Source organism: Babylonia areolata, chromosome 6, assembly GCF_041734735.1.
Source record: "Babylonia areolata isolate BAREFJ2019XMU chromosome 6, ASM4173473v1, whole genome shotgun sequence".
In the NCBI taxonomy this organism is placed as follows: domain Eukaryota; kingdom Metazoa; phylum Mollusca; class Gastropoda; order Neogastropoda; family Buccinidae; genus Babylonia; species Babylonia areolata.
The window spans coordinates 7,501-27,387 of NC_134881.1; the positions used below are offsets into that span (position 1 = coordinate 7,501).

General features: G+C 42.0%; 1 protein-coding gene across 4 annotated transcripts in view; it reads left to right on the forward strand.

The window, feature by feature from the left end:
* Positions 1 to 18,231, forward strand: part of LOC143282630 (toll-interacting protein-like) — a 20,092-nt gene extending 1,861 nt beyond the window's left edge. Inside the window, exons 3-8 of one of the 4 annotated variants that reach the window (XM_076588271.1) lie at positions 978 to 1,111; positions 1,763 to 1,811; positions 2,684 to 2,836; positions 5,531 to 5,627; positions 9,046 to 14,140; positions 14,204 to 18,231. In XM_076588271.1, the coding sequence (XP_076444386.1) occupies positions 978 to 1,111; positions 1,763 to 1,811; positions 2,684 to 2,836; positions 5,531 to 5,627; positions 9,046 to 9,239 (627 nt within the window). In that variant the 3' untranslated portion in view covers positions 9,240 to 14,140; positions 14,204 to 18,231. Of the gene's footprint in view, positions 1 to 977; positions 1,112 to 1,762; positions 1,812 to 2,683; positions 2,837 to 5,530; positions 5,628 to 9,045; positions 14,141 to 14,203 lie in introns of those variants that run through there. The other 3 variants (XM_076588273.1, XM_076588274.1, XM_076588272.1) reach the window with 3 other exon arrangements.
* The last annotated feature ends 1,656 nt before the right edge of the window (positions 18,232 to 19,887 follow it).

The window sequence follows — 19,887 nt, forward strand, 5'->3', positions numbered from 1 at the left end:
TTAGCGCAGGCATGTATGGTGAGTGGGGTGCAGGGAGACAGGGAGAGATGTTTAGAAGGAAGAAACAAACATGCCAGCTCTGCTGGTTGAGTTTCTCAGCCCTGGACAGTAATCACTTGCTGTTGAACTGTACTTTCACTATTTTAAAGTGATGATTAGATGTCATCTTCATTCTGTTTTTCTGGTGTCCTTTTTTTCCACTTTATTATCTGTATAAAATTGACCAGACATTTATCATTCTGTTAATCTACTTTCGGTTCAGAGAGCCTATTGATGGGAGAGACTGATTTTGGGACAGTTTTAGGAATCAGCATTTGGAAGTGACAGCTGAGTTTATGACTGATGACTTAGGATCCTTATAGATCTTGTCAGTGTATTGCTGAGACTGAAATATTACCTGAAATGTGAAGTTGTCAGAATATGGGTGCTATCGTCTAGGGCACAAAACTGACAGTTGTATCTGGGCATCTGATTTGGTCTAACCTAGCAACTGCAAAGTTGCAAAGTATTACTATGGTGGTGTTTAAAAAAAGCAACTTCAAAAACAACCATCTTTAAGTTGACAAGCCCTGTTGATTGATGGCATGGAGAGTGCAGCAAAGCTGGGTCTGGACCATAAAAAGAACAATGTAGGTGTTTTTCAGTATCATAAACAGTGCTGCATCACAGAATCAATTAGATGTGCGTATACACACACAGCGGGTTCAGGAACTAGCAGGTCTGCACACATGTTGACCTTGAATATCAGAGCAAAACTTTTTGTTCTCCAGCAAAGAGGAGACTGAGCAGGAAGTTTAAGATTTGTAGAACACAACCATGTGAGCCAGAAGAATTACACTGAGAATATGTTACAAGTTTGTCTGTTTAGAACTGAAACTTGGTGTTGTCTTTTTTTTTCCCTTCAAATTGACTTGTCTGTCTACATTATGCTGTGCATGTTTTTAAGCCTTGCTTTCTGTGGGTTTGTGGAATACCAGGCAAAGCTGAACAAAAATTACGGTCTGACCAAAATGGACCCTTACTGTCGTGTTCGTCTGGGTCATGTTGTGTTTGAGACGCCCACAGCTGTGAACGGAGCAAAGAATCCCCGCTGGAACAAGACTGTGCAAACGTAAGTGTGAAGTTAATGTGGACAGTTATCTTCAGCGGAAGATCTTGGGCCTCTTTTGAAAGTATGATTGATGAAATTGTTCCTGACTTATTACTTATTGGTAGTAATAAGTATATATTTGTCTGTTTACTTTGAAGAATTATAGTTATTATTTATCATGTTGGCATGTTTTGAATGAAGGCAGTAGGTCTGATTTAAGTTTTAAATGAGAAGATCAGCCTTTTTGTTTGTGGTAATTATTATGATGTTTCTTCCATTTGCACAAAGAGCCTCAATTCATCATCTCATTCGAATGATTAGCTTCCAGACGGCCACTTGACATCTAGTGGAGTGGGGAGAAAGATTTTCAGTCCATGTAAGGGACTCAAGCCGGTGGACACTGGCTTCCTAGATGGGTGCTTTACCATGAGGCCATCTCTTATACAAGGGCTACAGGTTGTAGGAATGCTCTGACTACTGCCTCACTCCTGTGTGCTGTGGGTTCAGGTGGGAAAACTGGGATAAAATCATGTTGCTTATACTGTTATAGAACAGACCACCGCAGAAGGGCCATTTAGGGGTTGAAAACTGGAACACAGTGATACTGTTGGTTGCCTTTCATCGAACAGATGTTTAAAAGTGTGATCCTACTGTGTGGATGTTTGTGTGCAGGTACCTGCCTCAAGGGGTGGATTCCATGTACGTGGAAATCTTCGATGAGGTATGAAGTTTAAGTTTCACACTGTGATGCTTAGATACTGTGCTATGTTTATAGGTCATACTGTGTTTTATGTGTCACACTGTGATGTTTATATATATATATATATCACACGGTGGTGCTTATATATCACACTGTAATATTTTTATAGCACATTGCACATTGCTTTATGAACTTGACACACACAAACCTGGTATGATGTGTAGGACTGTTCATAGTTATACACAAGGCTGCTGTGGAGTACACTAACATGATAAAGTGGTGTGTTGTGTTCAGTCTATGACAATATCAGTCCAAGACAACACATGTAAAACAGTGTGTTGTGTGCAGACTAGGATGATACCAGTCCAGGACAACACGTGTAAAGCAGTGTGTTGTGTGCAGACTAGGATGATACCAGTCCAGGACAACACGTGTAAAGCAGTGTGTTGTGTGCAGATTAGGATGATACCAGTCGAGGACAACACGTGTAAAGCAGTGTGTTGTGTGCAGACTAGGATGACGCCAGTCCAGGACAACACGTGTAAAGCAGTGTGTTGTGTGCAGATTAGGATGATACCAGTCCAGGACAACACGTGTAAAGCAGTGTGTTGTGTGCAGACTAGGATGACACCAGTCCAGGACAACATGTGTAAAGCAGTGTGTTGTGTGCAGACTAGGATGACACCAGTCCAGGACAACACGTGTAAAGCAGTGTGTTGTGTGCAGACTAGGATGACACCAGTCCAGGACAACATGTGTAAAGCAGTGTGTTGTGTGCAGATTAGGATGACACCAGTCCAGGACAACACGTGTAAAGCAGTGTGTTGTGTGCAGATTAGGATGACACCAGTCCAGGACAACACGTGTAAAGCAGTGTGTTGTGGCGATTTCAGCGTTCCTTCACCATGGATGACCGGGTGGCATGGGGCGTGATCACCATCCCCCCTGCAGTGATGACCGGGGAGACGGTGGATGAGTGGTCCAGCCTCAGTGGAAGGCTGGGGGACGGCCTGGAGGGCTCCATCAACATTGTCCTCACACTGACGGTAAGGGTCTGGCACCACGGAATGAACGGTGTGGTGGGTCAGTGTGGGCAGTGAAGCCAGTGTTTTCATTGATTGGTAAGTTTCCTTTGTAGTGGCAACAGGCTGTGCCATGGTTGTTCATTGTAAAATCATTTCTTGGGGAAGACGGCTGATTTGCATGTTGAATGTTGATGCTTCAGCTACCATAATTTCGATCTGTAAGGTGTTACTTTTTTTTTCTAATACTAAAATCTTACCCTTGTGTATTACAGGCTGTATGCCCCCTGTCTGTGCCCGAAAACTAAAATCTGACCACCACTTGGTGCCATCTGTCAGAACAAACTCAATGATGACAACAGCAAAGATCACAGTGGATGCTCATGATCATGCTGAACAGCGATACTTCAGTCTTACCACTGTTTGATTTGACATGGTTCATGTTCACCATCAAATCAGATTGAAACCAAATTGCATGTTACACAAAATTTGAACTGAACGTGATCACAACTTGCCCTTAGGCCATAAGTTGGAGGTATATTTATGGTGTGAAAGTAGAGAAATCGGAAGAGAACTGGTCGTTTTTCGAAAGCAGAATGCAATGCAAAATAGTTACGGGACTGAAAAGCAGGGCTAGCAGACTGGATTGTGATTGAACAAGTTAAAGACCTTGGGCTTTACAACAGTGTACATTAGACTGAAGGCTTTAAATTGTAAAAAAAAAGAAAAAAAAAAAAGAAGTAAAGCAGCGGATAACAGAGTAGACAAAACCGAAAAAAGAGCCCAGTCAACAAGCAGACGAAAACAGGTCAGATTCTGATCCAGTTTTCCGAAGATCGCGGTACTACTCAGAAAACGACATCTGCTAACTTTTCCCCGATCTGCATTGAGTTCATTGACAAAAATACTGGTAGTTTTAGCTTGGGGAATCTTTCTAGATTCTGTTCATAGCTAAAAACCCAATCTACATCATGAGGCAGTCCTTTATTTGAACGTTTTGGTTGGGTTACTGCTGCAGTGTTTGCCTGGTTCCTCTCCTCGCTCACTCAACAAAATGTCAGACACTGTGCTCAAGACATGTGATTGTGGTGCACTAAATCAACCAAGATTGCTTTCTTTAGCTGATGCTCAGAAAGAATTGAAGCATAAATTTTAAGAAGACAGTGATGAACCTTTATCGGGCGATTTGATAGAAAATAAAGGGAGCAATGAAGAGACTGGCCAAGATAAGACTATCAGTGAGTGATGCCGGCTGTACAGCTGTAGCAGGTGATGGAAAGTGACCGAATTATTAACAGGACACAGTGTGAGTGATTTGCTTGGCACTCAGCTAACGCGGTCTGATGAGAACTGGATGAAGTGACCGTGTGAGAGGGGCAAAGAGGAGAAGGGTGGAGACTGAGGGTGCATGGCCCCACATCCATGTATTATCACTTGGAGAAGTCACAATGCGTTGTGTATCTGTCTCTTTTTTTTTTTATTGTGGTAGTTCTAGTAATTTGTGTGTACAGGTATTATCCATTTGTCCAGAAAATATTATATTTTAGTGCAAATTACCTGACTAATGCTTGTAATTAACGAGTTGAATGTGTGACAAAAAACAAAACACTGATTTAAAAACAACAGCATGTCACTGAAAATGTATAAAATTTGAAAACATCATATGTTTTGTATTCTTTATTCATTTACCTTTCAGGAAATATATACTTTTATGGGTCTTTCTTCAATAACGAAGAGCACAGATTTTTATTAAAAAAATATATACCCATTTTTATGAAAAAAACCCTGGCAAACAGATTTCACTTGAATCTTATTTCCTTTGCAGAGAAAGGATTAAACAAGTTCAAATTAACTTTTTGCACTAAATCAGAGGGTGGATCTAATGCATTGCAGCACCTTGTAGGCCGAATATTACGGTAATGTTTTGATGATAATGTTAAAGCCAGTGAGACACATTGTTGATGATAATGTTAAAGCCAGTGAGACACATTGTTGATGTTGATGATAATGTTAAAGCCAGTGAGACACATTGTTGATGTTGATGATAATGTTAAAGCCAGTGAGACACATTGTTGATGTTGATGATAATGTTAAAGCCAGTGAGACACATTGTTGATGATGATGTTAAAGCCAGTGATACACATTGTTGATGATAATGTTAAAGCCAGTGAGACACATTGTTGATGTTGATGATAATGTTAAAGCCAGTGAGACACATTGTTGATGTTGATGATAATGTTAAAGCCAGTGATACACATTGTTGATGTTGATGATAATGTTAAAGCCAGTGAGACACATTGTTGATGTTGATGATAATGTTAAAGCCAGTGAGACACATTGTTGATGTTGATGATAATGTTAAAGCCAGTGAGACACATTGTTGATGATAATGTTAAAGCCAGTGATACACATTGTTGATGTTGATGTTAAAGCCAGTGAGACACATTGTTGATGTTGATGATAATGTTAAAGCCAGTGAGACACATTGTTGATGATAATGTTAAAGCCAGTGATACACATTGTTGATGTTGATGTTAAAGCCAGTGAGACACATTGTTGATGTTGATGATAATGTTAAAGCCAGTGAGACATATTGTTGATGTTGATGATAATGTTAAAGCCAGTGAGACACATTGTTGATGTTGATGTTAAAGCCAGTGAGACACATTGTTGATGTTGATGATGATGTGACATTGATGTGTGTTAATGATGATACAGCCAATGAGCAGCATTCCCCAGCCCAGCTATGTCACCACCTACACCACCCCCCTCATGATGCCCGTCTACTATCCCCAGGCTCCAGGACAGCCTGCAGGTCAGTTCACATGGCTGTGCGTCTGTCTGTCCGTCTATCTGTCTGTCTGTCTTGACCACATGCACACAGACAGTCACTGGACACAAACATACACATGCCACACATTGACACACATGTACATTGCCCTGCTCCCCTCACACACACACATATGCCACACATTGACACACATATACATTGCCCTACTCCCCCCCCACACACATACACGTCACACATTGACACACATGTACATTGCCCTACTCCCCTCCCCCCCAAACCTCCCACACACACATTGACACATATGTACATTGCCCTACTCCCCCCACACACACACATACACGTCACACATTGACACACATGTACATTGCCCTACTCTCCTCCCCCCCAACCCTCCCACACACATACACGTCACACATTGACACACATGTACATTGCCCTACTCCCCTCCCCCCCACCCCCCCCCCAAACACACATATGCCACACATTGACACACATGTACATTGCCCTACTCCCCTCCCCCCCAACCCCCCCACACACATACACGTCACACATTGACACACATGTACATTGCCCTACTCCCCTCCCCCCCAACCCCCCCCAAACACACATATGCCACACATTGACACACATGTACATTGCCCTACTCCCCTCCCACACACATAAAAGAGCAATGGTTCTCCCCGTTTTAGGAGAATTAGGAAGATTCCCTATTAGCCTGAAAATAATAAGTTATTGGCTATTGGATACACATATTAGAGCTTCCTCAAAATTCACTAGTATACACAACATATAAATGCATCTATCATCAAACAAATGAAAATGTTCAGTGGCTACTTGTCATAAGAAATGTATTAACTAGCACTGGATTATGGAAAAATCAGTTCACTTTTAGTGTTAAAAGATTAAAGTATCCAAGAAGCTTGAAAATGAATATGTAAAATTTTGGAAACGAACATGAGAGATCATCTAAATTAGAATTTTAGAACGACGCTGTGACAAATTATAAAATTGAACCATAGTTAAAGAATACAGCAAATACACTACACAGGAAATCACTGACCATGTTACGGATCAGCGCCCATGACTTACAAATCGAACAGGGAAGATATAAAAATACACCGAAAGAACAAAGACTGTGTGATACTTGTAACAGTTTAGAAGATGAGATTCACCTTTTAGACAATTGTGTAAAGTACAATACTCACAGACACAGATTCCTAATCGATATATGTCGTCCAAATGCAAAGCCTAGTGAATTGATCCTTCTAACAGTAATACAGCCAAGGCTGGTGATATTTGTTCATGAATGTTTCTCTTCTTAATATGCTCATGTTTATGTTTCATTGTGTCTTATAAACTTTAAGGTTTTATGACAATAAAAAGTATTCTATTCTGTTCACACACACACACACACACACACACACACACACACACACACACACACACACACACACATATGCCACACATTGACACACATGTACAATGGCCTACTCCCCCCCCATCAAACCCCCACCCCCCACCCCCTCACATGCCACACATTGACAAACAGGTACATTGCCCTACCCCCCTCCCACACACACACACACACTTACATGCCACACATTGACACACGTGTACATTGCCCTACTCTGCTCACACACACACACACACACACACACATTGACACACTTGTACATTGCCCTACTCCCCTCACACACACACACACACACACACACACACAGAGACACACACACACACACACACACACACACACACACATACATGTCACACATTGACACACATGTACATTGCCCTACTCCCCTCACACACACACACACACACACACACACACACACATGCCACACATTGACACACATGTACATTGCCCTACTCCCCTCACACACACACACACACACACACACACACACACACATGCCACACATCGACACACATGTACATTGCCCTACTCCCCTCACACACACACACACACACACATACACACACGCGCCACACATTGACACACATGTACATTGCCCTACTCCCCTCACACACACACACACACACACATACACACACGCGCCACACATTGACACACATCGACACACATGTACATTGCCCTACTCCCCTCACACACACACACACACACACACACACACAGAGGCCACACAACGACATACATGTACATTTCTCTACTCCCCTCCCACACACACACACTCACACACACACGCACACACACACACACACACACACACACACAGAGGCCACACATTGACTCACATGTACATTGCTCTACTCCCCTCCCCCCCCCCCCCACACACACACACACAAGCCACACATTGACACAGATGTACATTGCCCTACTCCCCTCCCCCCCCCCCACTCCCACCACCACCACACACAAAAGCAAAAAGAAAAGATTGTTGCAGCCAGACCTTCAGGAAAGAAAACAGTGAATAGTGGCCATGTTTGCAACAACAATGGAAAGGGGAAGTTGTTGTTTTGGTTTTTTTACATGAATTCATTTCAGTCTGCTTCATAAAGCAGCCAAAATTGAAAGTAAATCTCCATGTTTGTGACGTCACAACTTTATACAAAATGGCGGCCTTATGACTGCATGAAGCATCACATCTAAGTAAACTCTTTCCTCAAGATACACATTTATTTGCTAAAAAAAAAAAAAAAAGAAAGAAAAAAAGGAAATGCCATCATTATTTAAATCTGTTTATGTTAGCCTAAAAGCCAACCCAGTTTGTATCCCCTTTTGATTAAACCTCCTGTCCCTGCTGATAAGATTCAGGGGAAGGCATTGTAAGTGTTATGTGGTGTGGTGTGGTGTGTATTTGGTGTGTGTGCGGTGTGTGCGTGGTGTTGTGTGTGTGTTGTGTGGTGTGTGTGCGTTTGGTGTGTGGTGTATGTGTGTGGTGTGTGGTGTGGTTTGGTGTGTGTGTGTTGTGTGGTGTGTGTTTGGTGTGTGTGTGTTGTGTGGTGTGTGTGTGTTGTGTGATGTGGTGTGTGGTGTGGTGTGGTGTGTGGTGTGGTGTGGTGTGTGTGTGGTGTGGTGTGTGTGTGTTGTGGTGTGTGTGTGTTGTGTTGGAGGTAGACTAAAAAAATCTTGGTAATGTGTGTTGAGTGGTGTGGTGTGTATGTGGTGTGTGGTGTGGTGTGGTGTGTGTTTGGTGTGTGTGTGGTGTGGTGTGTGTGTGTGGTGTGGTGTGTGTGTGTTGTGTGGTGTGGTGTATGTTGTGTGGTGGTGTGTGTGTGTGTGTGGTGTGGTGTGGTGTGGTGTGTGTGGTGTGGCGTATGTTGTGTGGTGGTGTGTGTGTGTGTGTGGTGTGGTGTGTGTGTGGTGTGTGTTTGGTGTGTGTGTGGTGTATGTTGTGTGGTGTGGTGTGGTGTGTGTTTGGTATGTGTGTGTTGTGTGGTGTGGTGTGGTGTGTGTGTGTGTGGTGTGGTGTGTGTGCAGCATACCCCCAGCAGCCAGGCGCCGTTCCCCAGCAGCAGCCACCACCACAGCCGCAGATGACGGAAGAGGACCTTCAGCAGGTGAAGGACATGTTTCCCAACATGGAGGACCAGGTGATCAAGTCGGTGTTCGAGGCCAACAATGGCAACAAGGATGCCACCATCAACTCTCTTCTCTCCATGAACTCAGAGTGACCTCCTCCCCTCTTGGAACTCTTTTTTTTTCTTTTTTTTTTTTTGCTTCCTGTACACCCTCTGTTGATGATGTGATGATTGATTGATGTGACGTGCGTCTGTGTGACCCTGACCTCACTCAACTACGGCAACAACAAACAGCAGCTGGACCGATGACCATGGATGGACGACCCTCTAGAGTGGTGCCGATCGTAATGGGAGACACTTCTCTTTAGAGTGGTGCCGATCGTAATGGGAGACACTTCTCTCTAGAGTAGTGCTGATCGTAATGGGAGACACTTCTCTCTAGAGTAGTGCCGATCGTAATGGGAGACACTTCTCTCTAGAGTGGTGCCGATCGTAATGGGAGACACTTCTCTCTAGAGTGGTGCCGATCGTAATGGGAGACACTTCTCTCCAGAGTAGTGCCGATCGTAATGGGAGACACTTCTCTCTAGAGTGGTGCCGATCGTAATGGGAGACACTTCTCTTATTTGTTGTTTTGGATTCATGTCTTGTAAGGTATGAATGCCAGCCCCATAGGTTTATGGAGGCAAAAGTTATGAACCAGTTCCTGTGTTCCATACCAGGTCCAGGTCCTAATGCGGCATTCTAAAGTAAGCTTCTTTTTTAAAATTTTTTTTGGTTTGTTTATAGTGCAGCTGTATTAACTCACTCTGCTTCAAGTTGGATTCAACTCGTACCATGATTACTTCCCATGTGGACCAGGTACAAGTGTTATCTTACTGACACACTGTTCAAATTTCATTCATTCTTGCTTGGTGCAGTTGGCATTTACGGATTCTGGAAACATGAAAACAAAGCTTTGTTTGACTGATGAAATCAACAATTCTCCATCGATTTTTGCTGTTTTACTGAACCACCCTGTTCTTTTCTGCAGTGGTTTCATGTAGTGCTGGTTCAGGAGAGTTGTAGCAGGCATGTGGCTGTGGAGTATGAGGAGTTAAGTTATGTTTTAGCTGATTTATATAATACACATTTTGTAACATGTCAAGTTTATGCCTTTTATTCTGCCATGTCTGTAGTGGCGGTAGAATGAGGAAAACATTTCCACAAGTCACTAAGGTCTTCATCTTTAATGTACGTTGTGGGTCTGGTAGACCCATTTCCACAAGTCACTGAGGTCTTCATCTTCAGTGTACGTTGTGGGTATTGTAGACCCATTTCCACAAGTCACTAAGGTCTTAATCTTTAATGTACGTTGTGGGTATTGTAGACCCATTTCCACAAGTCACTAAGGTCTTAATCTTTAATGTACGTTGTGGGTATTGTAGACCCATTTCCACAAGTCACTAAGGTCTTAATCTTTAATGTACGTTGTGGGTATTGTAGACCCATTTCCACAAGTCACTGAGGTCTTCCTCTTCAATGTATGTTGTGGGTCTGGTAGACCCATTTCCACAAGTCACTAAGGTCTTCATCTTTAATGTACGTTGTGGGTATTGTAGACCCATTTCCACAAGTCACTAAGGTCTTAATTTTTAATGTACGTTGTGGGTATTGTAGACCCATTTCCACAAGTCACTAAGGTCTTCATCTTCAATGTACGTTGTGGGTATTGTAGACCCATTTCCACAAGTCACTGAGGTCTTCCTCTTCAATGTATGTTGTGGGTCTGGTACGTTGTGGGTCTGGTAGACCCATTTCCACAAGTCACTAAGGTCTTTATCTTCAATGTATGTTGTGGGTCTGGTAGACCCATTTCCACAAGTCACTAAGGTCTTCATCTTTAATGTACGTTGTGGGTATTGTAGACCCATTTCCACAAGTCACTAAGGTCTTAATCTTCAGTGTAGGTTGTGGGTCTGGTAGACCCATTTAAAAAAAGAAAAGAAAAAAGGGACAATCTTTTAAAAAAAATAATTTTGCTAACTCAAGATTTTGTGTATGCCTCATATCCGTATGGGAGTTGTATTTGCCACAGTTTCTGTTTTCTCAGTTAATTAGTGACACAGAATACAATAACACAAATATGTGAAAACTTGGGTTCCAACTTTGTGGGTTCTCACAGACCAACACTTTCTAAGGAATATGATACATCAACAAAAAACTGTGCACTGCTTTCTTATCCCTGTTTCTCAAAACTCGGCCTCAAGCGTATCCATCATGAAGGCAGTCTGGGTTTGTGTGCACCGTTCCTTCCATAATGATATGGGTCCCATAGACCTGCAGCATAGAGACAGGAGAGCACTGCTACAACATATAGACAGGAGAGCACTGCTACAACATATCTGCTACAACATATAGACAGGAGACAGGAGAGCACAGCTACAACATATCTGCTACAACATATAGACAGGAGAGCACTGCTACAACATATCTGCTACAACATATAGACAGGAGAGCACAGCTACAACATATATGCTACAACATAGAGACAGGAGAGCACAGCTACAACATATCTGCTACAACATATAGACAGGAGAGCACTGCTACAACATATAGACAGGAGAGCACAGCTACAACATATATGCTACAACATATAGACAGGAGAGCAATGCTACAACATAGCTGCTACAACATATAGACAGGAGAGCACTGCTACAACATATAGACAGGAGAGCACTGCTACAACATATAGACAGGAGAGCACTGCTACACTGCTACAACATATAGACAGGAGAGCACTGCTACAACATATAGACAGGAGAGCACTGCTACAACATATAGACAGGAGACAGGGGAGCACAGCTACAACATATAGACAGGAGAGCACTGCTACAACATATAGACAGGAGAGCACAGCTACATAGAGACAGGAGAGCACAGCTACAACATATAGACAGGAGAGCACTGCTACAACATATAGGCAGGAGAGCAATGCTACAACATAGCTGCTACAACATATAGACAGGAGAGTACTGTTACAACATAGAGACAGGAAAGCACTGCTACAACATATAGACAGGAGAGCAATGCTACAACATAGCTGCTACAACATATAGACAGGAGAGCAATACTACAACATATCTGCTACAACATAGAGACAGGAGAGCAATGCTACAACATAGCTGCTACAACATATAGACAGGAGAGTACTGTTACAACATATAGACAGGAGAGCACTGCTACAACATATAGACGGGAGAGCACTGCTACAACATATAGACAGGAGAGCACTGCTACAACATATATGATACAACATATAGACAGGACAGCATTGCTACAACATATAGACAGGAAAGCACTGCTACAACATATATGCTACAACATATAGACAGGAGAGAGCACTGCTACAACATACAGACAGGACAGCACTGCTACAACACAGAGACAGGACAGCACTGCTACAACATATCTGCTACAACATATAGACAGGAGAGCACTGCTACAACATAGAGACAGGTCAGCACTGCTACAACATATCTGCTACAACATAGAGACAGGACAGCACTGCTACAACATAGAGACAGGACAGCACTGCTACAACATATGGACAGGAGAGAGCACTGCTACAACATAGAGACAGGAGAGAGCACTGCTACAACATAGAGACAGGACAGCACTGCTACAACATATAGACAGGAGAGAGCACTGCTATAACATAGAGACAGGACAGCACTGCTACAACATATAGACAGGACAGCACTGCTACAACATATAGACAGGAGAGAGCACTGCTATAACATAGAGACAGGACAGCACTGCTACAACATATAGACAGGACAGCACTGCTACAACATATAGACAGGAGAGAGCACTGCTATAACATAGAGACAGGAGAGCACTGCTAAATTGACTGCAGCGAGTGTGGATCTGACAGACCCATGACGTGGGAATAAGTGGGTAAGTAAAGTACAGCGAAGGTTGATTTCCAATTTTTTCTATATTTTTGGTTAAAGAAAACTTAATGTTGCTAATGGTCGGTTCCCTTGCATTTTCTAATTGCATTTTCAGGGCAAGCAGATAGTTGCTTTCCAAGGATTGTGGGTGTGTACAGATTGTTGTTAACAACAGAGGTTGTGTCTGAGACCCTGAGTGTTGTTCCATAGCTTTTCAATAAACGTGAGTTGATCAGAATTCAGGCTGGGTAGAACCAGTTATGAAGGAGCATAGTTAACCTTGTGGAGGATGAGACTGGCATTTTACAGCTGCACGGTAAATGTGTCATTATATTCTATCATATTTTGTTTGTGTTTACAGTAGACCCTGTTATTATTTTTTCAGAGCTGTCTTAAGCAGTTTCAACAGAAGAAAATACATATATATATATATAACTGTACACACACACACACACACACACACACACGCGCATGCAAATATGCCAACATGTGCATTTGCATGCACACACACACACCTACATTTTTTTCCTTGTAGCGGTAGTGAGCCAGTTTGAAAAACGTGGATCCAGAGGAGCAGTCATTGTTTGGTGTGTGTTTACCTGTGATGGTCAAACTCACAGAAACAGTCACTTTGCCTTGGTCACAATGTAGAGAATACTGCAGGTGTGTGTTTACCTGTGATGGTCAAACTCACAGAAACAGTCACTTTGCCTTGGTCACAATGTAGAGAATACTGCAGGTGTGTGTTTACCTGTGATGGTCAAACTCACAGAAACAGTCACTTTGCCTTGGTCACAATGTAGAGAATACTGCAGGTGTGTGTTTACCTGTGATGGTCAAACTCACAGAAACAGTTACTTTGCCTTGGTCACAATGTAGAGAATACTGCAGGTGTGTGTTTACCTGTGATGGTCAAACTCACATAAATAGTTATTTTGCCTTGGTCACAATGTAGAGAATACTGCAGGTGTGTGTTTACCTGTGATGGTCAAACTCACAGAAACAGTCACTTTGCCTTGGTCACAATGCAGAGAATACTGCAGGTGTGTGTTTACCTGTGATGGTCAAACTCACAGAAACAGTCACTTTGCCTTGGTCACAATGTAGAGAATACTGCAGGTGTGTGTTTACCTGTGATGGTCAAACTCACAGAAACAGTCACTTTGCCAGAGAATACTGCAGGTGTGTGTTTACCTGTGATGGTCAAACTCACAGAAACAGTTACTTTGCCTTGGTCACAATGCAGAGAATACTGCAGGTGTGTGTTTACCTGTGATGGTCAAACTCACAGAAACAGTCACTTTGCCTTGGTCACAATGTAGAGAATACTGCAGGTGTGTGTTTACCTGTGATGGTCAAACTCACAGAAACAGTTACTTTGCCTTGGTCACAATGCAGAGAATACTGCAGGTGTGTGTTTACCTGTGATGGTCAAACTCACAGAAACAGTTACTTTGCCTTGGTCACAATGTAGAGAATACTGCAGGTGTGTGTTTACCTGTGATGGTCAAACTCACATAAATAGTTATTTTGCCTTGGTCACAATGCAGAGAATACTGCAGGTGTGTGTTTACCTGTGATGGTCAAACTCACAGAAACAGTTACTTTGCCTTGGTCACAATGCAGAGAATACTGCAGGTGTGTATTTACCTGTGATGGTCAAACTCACAGAAACAGTTACTTTGCCTTGGTCACAATGCAGAGAATACTGCAGCCACTTGCCTCAAGAGTACAGAGGCAGTTAACTTTGGTCCATCAGGTAATGTTATAAAAAAAAACTGTCATGGAATTTCACTGTCACTCAGAAGCTTGAGCAGTCAGTTTTCTTTGGAGGGAACAGGGGTTGGGTTGAATGGTTGGGTTGGGAGTGTGTGAGTTGGGGGAGCGACAGGGGACAGGAGAAAGAGTGGGTGAGGAGGGAAGTTATTAGTGGTCTCTCTGTAGTAGTCCTAAAATGGAGGCCAGTTGGGCCTTGTTGACTGATAATTATGGTCAGAACATGACCTGGCAAAGGACTGACAGTCCAAGTTGTTGGTGGAGGTCTTTTGGGGACTAGGTCATGAGTAGGGGGGAGGAGGAGGGGGCAGTACAGTTACAAACGTGGATTCGAACCGAGCGTCTTTTATTTTTCTTTAAGTTATTGGCAGTTTTTTTGGGTGTGGGGTGTGGGGGATGGATGGCGAATGAGGCGAAGGGTGTGAAAGGAGGAGGGAAGGTGTTTGTGTGATTGGATCCTATCTGTTAACTAGTTATTATATATATATATATATATATATATATATATATATAAAGATATATATAGTCTGTTTTCATTGTGAAAGTTATCATATAAGATACATTGTTACGCTGTTTATTCAGTCTGGTGATACAAGCATTACTAAATGTAAATTTAAGCGCCCCCCCCTCCCCCCCCCCCAAAAAAAAAGTGTTTCTGTTAGTGTTACGCTGATTGTACAGTCTTATAATCCAAACATTTCTTGAACAATGGTGTTAAAAAATCAGTGTGTAAAACAGGAGGAAAACACACAGGCCTTGAAAATACCAGGACAGGTAAAATTGTATTATAGCACAATTCCAGCCAACAAGAACTGTGGGATTATCAAAGAGACGTTGTGCAAGGAGTGAGTATAAATACAGTTCAGCAGTTGTTCCCAACCACCGACAGTGTCTGCTCGGACTGCCAGGCTGTGGCATACTAATATAATGGAGTGCAGTACTATACAATACAAAACAATACAATACAATACATTTTTATTAATCTGATAGGAAAGGGTGTGTGTATCCAAACACTGGTCACTCACTCCACACAGTCTCTTGGCCCACAGTTGGGTCCTACTTACTAAATGAACATGACAAAGGTTGAACTAAAAAAAAGTCAAAAGGTAAAACATTAAGCAGAACACAAGCATGAAAATACTAAAAAAAAACACAATGACTTTATTATGATATTTTGGAATAAAAGATATGTTTTGAAATACTATTTCAGAACAAGAAACACTACTATAAATTTTTATCAAAATTCTTAAGCAGTAAAAGAAATATGTTCTTAATTTACATGTAGATAAAGAAACATGATTCCAAAAGATTAAATGTTTCTCCAAAGCAAAGCAGCACACAACAAATGACTAATGTTTATAACTTAAACAGAATTAGAGATGACTGCACTCACAAAGGTAAGAGAAAGTGCTGAACAGGACATTTTCAACGACTGCAGAAATGCTGATTATAATGTTTTAATGTTTCTTCGTTTTGTTTTCTCAAGAAGTTTGTCTTGATAATACTTCGTTATGGGTCTCGTACTGAATTTCTTTTTCATGTTGCTTATTAAGTTTTCACTGGACTCCATGTTTGAAACTTGTGAAGGAAGAGGAATGGACAACATGAACCGTTTAATGTTCCCCTGTGTTTTTTCTCTACACTTTTCATGGACTAAGTATTTTTTTATGTGCCTAATGGAATGTGATTGTGTGTTGTATTGAGATAAACTTTGTCATTGTTGATGATCTATTGTGGTTGATGATTTTTGTTGCATCTTGTATCATATTGATGGCTGTTCATTTACACATTGCCAGGTTTCAGAGTTATCTAGAGGAATTTGTGTTTGGAAACAGCAGGATTACCTTCCATCTTTTCACTGCAGTTTCTTTTGATAAAAGCCTGTCTGTCAGTATCTACTTGTGTATTCTCTCCTGAACTGGAAAAGTGGCGTTTTGTATGAAGCCCTCACTGAAGGAAAGATCTGGCCACTAGAATGATCCAGTGTGAGGATTTGGAAGCCCTCACTGAAGGAAAGATCTGGCCACTAGAATGATTCACTGTGAGGATTTGGAAGCCCTCACTGAAGGAAAGATCTGGCCACTAGAATGATTCACTGTGAGGATTTGGAAGCCCGTGAATGATGAGGAGTATGTAGTATTTGTTGTTTGATAATGGGCTGTACTGATGACTAGTTACCTTTGCCTTATGTGTACATGAGCCACAAGCAGTGAGTGTGTGGATGGTAACGGGGATCAGCCTGGGCCACACGCAGTGAGGGGCAGTGATCACGCCCAGTTAGCTGGGCTGTGTGGGTCACACATGATGTTTAGTTTAGATCAGAGAAATTGTGGAGAAATACGTGCCTGGGAGTATTCAGGTATTATATGGATTTCCATATTGGCAGTTTGACAGGTGTTTTTTTGTTGTTGTTGTTTATAGATTATTTTCATTTTTGTTTTACTTCATTTCTGTATTCAGACAAGCCCAACAGTGAAACAGCACCTGGACCCTGGCCATTTATTATTACAAACTTAAGTCACTGCCAGCCATGGAAAGTGCAAATTTCAACCAAGAGAAGCTTACCTGATGTGATATCTGCCTGCTGTCTGATTGACCATGATGAAGTGAGGAAAGATACCATATGAGAGCATTGCATGGACATGTCAGGTCTGCATGGGACCTGGTCACAGGCGGGCACACATCAAGATATGTGCAGTAAATACAGTAACTGTGTTAAAAACAGGAAACAAAATGTGGTTATTTAATATAAGGCTGTTGTGAGCAATCTGATAGAGACAAAGAAACCGATCTGAGCAGGGAGCAGAATTTGATATTTCCAGTGAAGAATATCGAAATATCAGTAGAAATTTAAAGGAGGTATATCTCAAGACGCCACTTTCCCAGTGGTCCCAGAGAAGGAAAAGGGTCCTGAAGAAAACTGGCCGGGTTTCATTGTAGCTCTGTGAACATTGTTGAGATATTATTTTTTGCCACACACAACTTGATGTTGGCCGTGTACACCTTCGACCAAACTTTGCCTGATGGAACTCACAGAATTTCCGAAAACAAATATCAGAATGATTGTACCTTGTTCTTGAGCATGAACTGTGGGCAGTTAAAGGTTGTGGTGTTCTGTCTGTTTCCATTCAGTCATACCTGACCCTTTCACTGCCAACTCCTACAACAGTACAAGTGTTGTATTGTTCTTTCCAATAATTGCGCCTTTTAATCTCTTAAAAATCAGTGGAGGCATAGACATGGGTTTTTTTTAGAGCTGTGCTCAAAGGCCACATGGCAATGTTTGTTTTAGAATTACCTGATATGTGCTGATGCAAAACAACAGGGTATATTTTTTCTTTTTCTTTAAATATTCTTTATGATAATTCTTGACTTCTCTTTCTGACACGAGCATTTTGTACATAATTAGTTCTACAATAAACTGCATTTCTTTTTGTCATTCTTATATTCTGTAAAGAAGTGCAACAAAACAGTGACCCAAACCAGCAGTCAGAAAATAATACAGGACATATGCAAGCCACTCACAGTGTTTTCAGGTATAATTTCATCGGCAAACTAGTTCTCAACCCAAACTGTTCATGAGAATGGTTCATTAGAAGGGAGATGATTGAGGTTGGTTGTGGATCATGCAGAAAACTTGACACCAAAGTTGCAGGCCATGACACAAAGTTGTAGGCCTTAAGCTTCAACATAAATTCACAGGCTCCCCATCTTGTTGCACAAAGTTGCAGATGAAGTAATGGGTCTTGACACTGACGTGTAGGTTTTCACATGGCTCAAAGTGACGCCTTGACAGTTGACACAAAGTTGCATTTACAGGTGTTCATAGATGATACAAAGCCAATAGCATCAAACTCAGTTTGTACAAAGCTCATTGATGACATGGTTTGGTTGTGACTATGTTGCACAGATATAACAGCCAGTCAATGTGCTCTGTTGAAGCCAGTCAAAGTGTCTTTTGTATCATCAGAGGCCTTTGGGGCTTAATTAATGATGTCCAATACCGTTTTGAGCAAAATGTTGACAAAACCATACCAGAGCGCATTCGGAAGCCATTTAAAAAAAAAATCTGTTACTTTTCCATTTATTGCAGCCCCATCATATGCAGTGTTCATTAGCATTATCCCCACACCTACTGAAGTCCCTCATCCACAGCCATATCCATGTTCCTATGCCACAGTTTCACAGGGGAACTCCTGCCAGTTAACCCTAACCCTAACCCTAACTCCTGCCAGGAGCCCCCCCACAGAGAAGACCATGCACCGCTGTTGAGTGGTGTTTAGTCGTGCCTGTTCTGATTCAACTTGAGTAACACAGTGACCACCTTCCTTCTGAGGCCCCTACTGATAACAGTGATCAGTTCGTCACGGAGCCAGACTGAGTAAAGTCACCTACGACTGCACCTTGGAGTTTGTATATTAAGAAAAACTAAAACCCTGCTAGAATGTGAACAGAAAAAATATAAATAAATAAAAAGAAACAAAAACATGTCCGGATGTGGAGCCATGCTGTCCAGCTCCAGAGTTGGGAAGTACAAGTGGACCTTGCACTGACAGTCAGACTTGGGTCAGGTGGGTGGGATGGACATAATTATGTCTAGTTATGACAACTCTTTATTTTGTTTTTTGGGGGTGGTGGTTTAGGTCTTGATAGTCTTACAAATGCAGCAGTTAGTACTGAGCCCAAAAAATCCCCACATTATAAAACACGTGTCCTTGGTTAAGACACCAAGCTTTAAGCGCTTAATACACATGGGTTCATTTGCACAACAGGCTGCATACCTGGGTAGAGTAAGCCGACTGAGAGCTGTCTTCGGGCACTTTTGATTCGTTTCCTGTTTTATTCAGTCAGGCTCCAGACACACACACACACACACACACACACACACACACACACACACAATTGTAACTTTTTACGTGTACGACTGTTTATTAATTACCATGCCATGTGGGCAGGGGTGATGCATACTTGTTATGTTCTTGTTTTCAAAACCATTGAACGGTTACATGGATTACAGGATCTTTAACATGCGTATTTTGATCTTTGTAATTCTGCGTGTGTATACGCACGAATATGTTTTAGGCACTTGA